Source organism: Salmo salar, chromosome 16, assembly GCF_965601325.2.
Source record: "Salmo salar chromosome 16, fSalSal1, whole genome shotgun sequence".
Lineage (NCBI taxonomy): Eukaryota > Metazoa > Chordata > Actinopteri > Salmoniformes > Salmonidae > Salmo > Salmo salar.
Window position 1 is genome coordinate 8,450,841 of NC_138306.1, and position 7,023 is coordinate 8,457,863.

Below are 7,023 nucleotides of genomic sequence, written 5' to 3' on the forward strand. Positions count from 1 at the left end.
AGTGAAAAATGTTAACTTTGTTAAAGCAAGGCCACTGAACTATCGTGTATTTTCTGCATTATGCAATGATATGGGCAACGACCATGTAAAGCTTTTACAACATACAGAAGTGCGCTGGTTATCAAGGGGCAAAGTATTGACATGTTTTTTTTAAATTGAGAGACAAGCTTAAAGTGTTCTTTACTGACCATCATTTTCACTTGTCTGAAAGCTTGCATGACGATGAGTTTCTCAAACGACTGGACTATCTGGGTGATGCTTTTTCTCACCTGAATGATCTGAATCTAGGATTACAGGGACTCTCCACAACTCTATTCAATGTACGGGACAAAGTTTAGGCTATGATTAAGAAGTTGGAGCGCTTTTCTGTTTGCATTAACAAGGACAACACACAGGTCTTTCCCTCATTGTAATATTTATTGAGTGCAAATGCACTCAAGCTTACGAACAACGTCAAATGTAATATAGCGAAGCACCTGAGTAAGTTGGGTGCACAATTACGCAGGTACTTTCCCGAAACGGATAACACAAACAACTGGATTCGTTATCCCTTTCATGCCCTAACTCCAGTCCACTTACCGATATCTGAACAAGAGAGCCTCATCGAAATTGCAACAAGAAGTTCTGTGAACATTTTATTTAAAATCAGAAGCCACTGCCAGATTTCTGGATAGGGCTGCGCTCAGAGTTCCCTGCCTTGGCAAATCACGCTGTTAAGACACTGATGCCCTTTGCAATCACGTACCTATGTGAGAGTGGATTCTCGGCCTTTACTAGTATGAAAACTAAATACAGGCACAGACTGTGTGTGGAAAATGATTTAAGACTGAGACTCTCTCCAATACAACCCAACATTGCAGAGTTATGTGCATCCTTTCAAGCACACCCTTCTCATTAACCTGTGGTGAGTTATTCACAATGCTTGATGAAGAAATAAGGTTTTATATGTAAGATTGCTAAATAAAGACCAAAATGGTTGATTATTATTATATTAATTATTTGTGCCCTGGTCCTATAAGAGCTCTTTGTCACTTCCCACGAGCCGGGTTAGGACAAAAACAAACACTCATTCTTATGTTTAATAAATGTATCGTATAGTGTGTGTGTGTGTGTGTGTGTGGCAGGCTTACAATGATGGCAAAAAACAACATTTGAGAGTGTGCTGACCCTGGTGCTAGAGGAGGTACGCAGCTGGAGGTTGAATGTTTGAAGGGGTACGGGACTATGAAAAGTTTGGGAACCACTGGTCTATCACATGTCCCTGTTGTTATGCAGAATATCAGAAAGAGGACAGGAGGGAACAACCAATTTGACCAAGCTTGAAGAATTTTGAAAAGGATAATGGACAAATGTTGCACAATCCAGGTGTGGAAAGTTCTTAGAGACGCTGCCAAAGGTGCTTCTACAAAAAGTATTGACTCAAGGGTGTGAATACTTATGTAAATTTCATTTTCAATACATTTGCTACAATTTATAAAAACATGCTTTCACTTTGTTAATATGGGGTAGTGTGTGTAGATGGGTGAGGTAAATAAATCAATTTAGAATTCAGGCTGTAACACAACAAAATGTGTGAATGGGTATGAATACTTTCTGAAGGCACTGTACTCCCACACACACATAACATGCACACACATGCAGCATACTGACGCCATGCACGCACGCACGCGCACGCACGCACACACACATGCTACTGTCTATTATCTACCTGTGCCTAGTCACTTTACCCCTACTTACAGTGCCTTCGGAAAGTATTCAGCACCCTTGACCTTTTCCACATTTTCTTACACTTATTCCAAAATGTATTAAATGAAAAAAAAATCCTCATCAATCTACACACAATACCCCATTATGACAAAACAGGTTCTTGGAAATGTTAGCAAATGTATTAAACAGAAATACCTTATTTACATAAGTATTCAGATCATTCGCAATAAGACTCGAAATTGAGCTCAGGTGCATTCCATTTCCATTGATCATCCTTGAGATGTTTCTACAACTTGATTGGAGTCCACCTGTGATAAATTCAATTGACTGGACATGATTTGGAAAGGCACACACCTGTCTATATAAGATCCCACAGATGACAGTGCATGTCAGAGCAAAAACCAAGCCATGATGTCAAAGAAATTGTAGAGCTCCGAAACACAAAGACTCTTCCTAGAGCTGGCCACCTGGCCAAACTGAGCAATCGGGGGAGAAGGGATTCCCGCAATATAACATCTGCTAAATATATGTATGTGAACAATAACATTTTTATTGATTTGGTCAGGGAAGTCACTCTGACAGAGCACTAAAGTTCCTCTGTGGAGATGGGAGAAACTTCCAGAAGGACAGCCATCTCTTCAGCACTCCACCAATCAGGCCTTTATGGTAGAGTGGCCAGACGGAAGCCACTCCTCATTAAAAAGAACATGACAGCCCGCTTGGAGTTTGCCAAAAAGCACCTAAAGTACTGAGTAAAGGGTACTTATGTAAATGTCGTATTTCAAATTATTTTATTTTTATAAATTTGCCAACATTTCTACAAACCTATTTTTGCTTTGTCATTATGGGGTACTGTGTGTAGATTGAGAAAAATACCCCCAATTGATTCAATTTTAGAATAAGGCGGAAAAAGTCAAGGGGTCTGAATACTTTCTGAAGGCACTGTATATGTACAGTACAGTACATACTGAAGCTACCTCAATTACCTTGTATCCCTAAACATCGTCTCGGTACTGGTACTCCCTGTATATAGCCATGATATCTTCTACTTCCTATATATAGCCATGTTATTTTTACTATGTATTTACTCCTCATGTCACTATTTCTATTTTATTTAAAAAAAAAAAAATCTTTAACTCTGCATTGTAGGAAATGGACCCATAAAGTAAGCGTTTCATTGTTAGTCTACACCTGTTGTCTACGAAGCGTGTGACAAATACAATTTGATTTTAGTATACCATGGCCCACGGGTACAACACAGAGTAAATAAAGTTTATTTGTTTCTATATTACAGAAACATTCTAAGAGAAGATCCTTTAGTGCCTGAGAGCACATCATTGGGGAAAGAGAGTGAATTTACTTGAGACCCTAGCTCCAGGGGTGTTGTTGTTTGCTGGTATAGAGAGCAGAGCGCTCCTAACACAAACCAATTTACTCCGGTAAAAATGTGGTGTGGTGACAAAAAAAAAATTCAAATATCAGTTCCACCCCATTCCTTACTGTGCGCTCCAATCTGAGATGTTAGAGAAGAAGGGTGAAAACAAACATTGTTCTCCTGTCAGCGGCTCTGACGGAACATACAGTGCCAGAGAAATACTTTTGCAGAGCTCGCTCCAACACCACGCCAGCCTTAATAGGAGGGATTGAATGGACACACTGGATATTCACAGACATAATGACCATCATAATGCTTGTAGGGTAAGATGTAAAGGATGACGATAACTTTGGAAAAGGGTGAATGGGGCTATTTGCTGATAGTAAGAACATTTGGAGCAATGCTATGTTCCTAAGTCTATACTTGTCTGTAGGTGTGTTATTTCTTAATCAACACCGTTCAAGTCCAGAGGACCCAGAGGCTACTTTTGATGTGGAAAGACACTGAGAAACATAAATAATAATAAGATGTACAACATGAGTATAATGGCCAACAAATATTTCCCATGATCTCACATCCATAAAAACGGGTCAACATCCATAAATGTGTTTAGTCAGACAATCATTAAACATTTTTCCATAATTGTAAAAAGCAATAAAGTATACTTTCAAATATAAAAACTCTAGATTGATTTGTAGATAAAAATATAAATACATATACTATAAAATCAAATAAATAAATGGGTAAATACATAATTAAATAAATAAACACATGCAACAATAAATAAATACATGAATATGTAAATAAATGAATACATTGTCAAATGAATTAGTAAACCAACTGTTACCCACATGGTATGATGATAGTTTTTGTATTGTCCTCATTGACTGGGGGGTTGTGTAGTCCACAAGCTTATACTCCTAATAATCAGCCATTCTTTCTGACTGGCAGTCACCACAATACGAACACACTCAATGGCAAAGGCAATCTTGTGGTCCACATCTTTGACCTCAATGTGGCCATTTTTAAACTCCCCTAACGTGATGTAGGAAGAACACTGCCTTCCTCTCTTTGTCCCCACCAGCTTCTCTCCTACTTCCAGAGCTCCATGGTGCAGGATATCATTCTGACGATCATCCGTTCCTGTCAAGATTTTGATTTTGCTTATTTTAGTTGATTTGTTAAATACTATGACAAAGAAGTCTCCGGTAGAGGGAGGTTTCCCCCAAAAGTACTCGTCCACACTGCTATAAGCCTTGGTGGCGTCATAGTTTTCAAATACATTAATGTTTGTGTACAGGCTGGCAGGAGGGTTGTCAGGGATATCAATAGAGTCCTCTTCAAAGTCATCATCCTTCAACTTGTTCTCTGCTCCCTTATATGAAGAGTAGTAGCCCATGTGCTGGAACAGAGAGGGCTTGAAGCGGATCACATCTTTCTGGGCCAACAAGCCCCGGAAGTGAATAAGGAGCCAGTCACAAGGCATCTCCTGGTAGAACATGAGCAGGAAGTGGGCCAGGCGCGGAAGGTCTCTTGAGTGGTAGAGCTTCCCTATGTAGCCAAGCTTGGAGAACTCCAACATCACCCAGTACGAGCCTTCCCTGGAGGTGACCACCTTTTTCAGGGATGTTAAGAAGTTCCGTGAGCAGAGCACATCGTCCTCCAGCATCATGTAAAAATCTGAGAGATTGGTGCAGAAGTTGAGGAGGAAGGCGTAGTCCACGTTCTGCTTGGAGCGGAAGCGTACTCTGTCCTCTGGGTCGTTGTAGTTCCTTTTCAGCCCATCCAGTGATGGGTAGTACACCTCAGGGGCATGGATCACCAGGAGATGCCCGGCGATGATGTGGTGGGCAAACTTCCTGGAGATGTCCTGCACCAGGTTTTCACACCAGGCCAGGTCAAAGTCCGCCAGGTGAACCACCACCACAATCTCTTTTAGCTCCTCATAACTGGACTGGTCAAAAATTGATTTGATTGTCTCCATGAGGTAATTCCCTCTTTTTCTTTTGACGGACGACAGCCCAATGGTTAGATATTCTGTAAACAAAAACATAAATATTATTTCACTGTACATTAAAAGACGACTTAAAAAATGTATCACTTGCATGATGACCGAATAAAATCTAATCTCTGACATAAAATGTTGCTACATATTGTCGAAACAACTGCCGGAAAATGTATTATTAATAATTTATTTAAACAAGTTTTTACAATGTATTTCTCGTGTCTAATTTGACATTGTTAATACAACAATTTGCAATGACAGCCAATGAATTGCACACTACATACTAGGCTACATCCTATGATACACTCACTCTTTCGAGGCAAAGGGGTTCCAGCAAGGTAACGATATGTGACGTTTATGGTTCCAGAGAAATTTGTGAGATCTTTAAAGGTGTGAACATATCTCTCTGAGTTTGAAGGATGCACTGATGTTTCTCTCAGTTGTCTTTTATCCTCCTCCTACAACACAGAACAAAGACAACAGATCAGATGAGATGAGACGACTTCACATTGTGAATGCCAAACAAACCAAAGTCTCATCTCATCTCTGTTGGTTAGGGTCTGTAAGTCAGCGTTTCACTGTAAGGTCTACAAATAAACTTGATTTGATCTCAGCTAATGTACAAACAAACACAGCAAAGTCAAGTCATCTCCTTGGAACATTTCTCAAATTTCTAAGACCATTGATATTGACATTGCCATGGATATGTACTTCGTGAGAGCACCAGATCGTTGAAAATGTGCACCCCCCCATAATTTAAATAACAAATACAGATAATGTGTTATGATCACCAAGATTTGATGGAATCATGAATAAGAAATAAATCCTTTGGCTCTGAAAGCTGTAATATGTTGCCTTTTGAAAACAAGAAACTATAAAAGGGACAACATGGTTAAATACAAGAGTAAACTCTTGGATGAAAATGATGCTGTTTGATTTAAGAGGAAGGGGGTGGTACAACAGGCTAGTATACCCCAAAATACAATTCAGTCAGATGTTGTACTAACTAAAAAGTGGACTAATGTGGAAACTATTCTATGCCATTAGTAGTGGAAATCTGCATTTCTCAATTCCAAATGTATGTGAAAGATAGGTACCATCTAATTCCAAGTTTTTAGATGGTGCCTGTGTTCTCCATATATTTGAGATTGGATGACTTAAAGGCGCATTTGGCAGTTGCTACATACATTTTGGACTTATAAATTAATGATATGTACACATTGATTATTAAAGAATATAACCTATTAATTAATGGCTCATCATTAACTTAGGTTAACTGTTGTACCCCATCAGAACCAAAAATATAAGCCTCTTTTACTCCAATTTTTGTAAACAAGTATATGTTAACAAACACTATAAACCCTCAGAACATGGTTAAAACTATACTTCTGGATGGTTAGTCCTTGCATCCATAGCTCTGTCAGGGACAGGGTTTACAGGGACGGGGTTTATACTTTGTTACTGTTTCAATTGTGTATTGCCCCTTTAAGTGAATGATATGGCATCCGTATTAGGAATTTGTCAGTTATCAGACAAAACGTCCTAATCTGGATGCCGTAGATAAAGACTCACCAGCACATACCCATCCTCAATGTACAGATTGAGGAAGAGTAGACAGGTGACCAGGACCCCCAGGAAGGGGATGGTGGAGCGTTTACGGAAACACCTCATCTTGTCCAAGGACTTCCACACCAGCCTCATGATGGAGACACTCTCACTGGGATCTGCAGGGAAACACATGTGGAAAGGTACATTAGCAAGCTGTGTAGCAACACGTTGAAATGGAACATACATTTCATGAGACGGGCTTGGCCTATAGACTGCCATCAGATGGAGGGGTTATGAATCATTTTCTTTTTCTTTCAAGCATCACCTTGTACTGCAATCAGATTAGTTCCACTCTTCCTGATCATAGTGCATAGTAGGAAAATGCTAT

The 7,023-nt window shown here is 39.5% G+C and overlaps 1 protein-coding gene across 1 annotated transcript; it reads right to left on the reverse strand.

Moving 5' to 3' along the window:
• Positions 1–1,095: 1,095 nt before the first annotated feature.
• LOC106573111 (alpha-1,3-mannosyl-glycoprotein 4-beta-N-acetylglucosaminyltransferase C) lies at positions 1,096–6,805 on the reverse strand. The gene is made up of 3 exons (XM_014147822.3): positions 6,660–6,805; positions 5,398–5,545; positions 1,096–5,119 (listed from the first exon to the last, which is right to left on the reverse strand). Exons 1-3 carry the CDS (start codon positions 6,786–6,788, stop codon positions 3,963–3,965), a joined length of 1,434 nt encoding a protein of 477 aa, XP_014003297.1. The 5' UTR covers positions 6,789–6,805; the 3' UTR covers positions 1,096–3,962.
• Between the last annotated feature and the right edge of the window lie 218 nt (positions 6,806–7,023).

Coding starts and splice junctions, on each gene's coding strand:
- LOC106573111 (XM_014147822.3), bottom strand. CDS start 6,788: ATGAGGCTGGTGTGGAAGTCCTTGGACAAGATGAGGTGTTTCCGTAAA. Junction 5,546..6,659: donor TTGAGGATGGGTATGTGCTG/GTGAGTCTTTAT, acceptor TCTGTGTTGTAG/GAGGAGGATAAAAGACAACT. Junction 5,120..5,397: donor AACCCCTTTGCCTCGAAAGA/GTGAGTGTATCA, acceptor TTTTGTTTACAG/AATATCTAACCATTGGGCTG.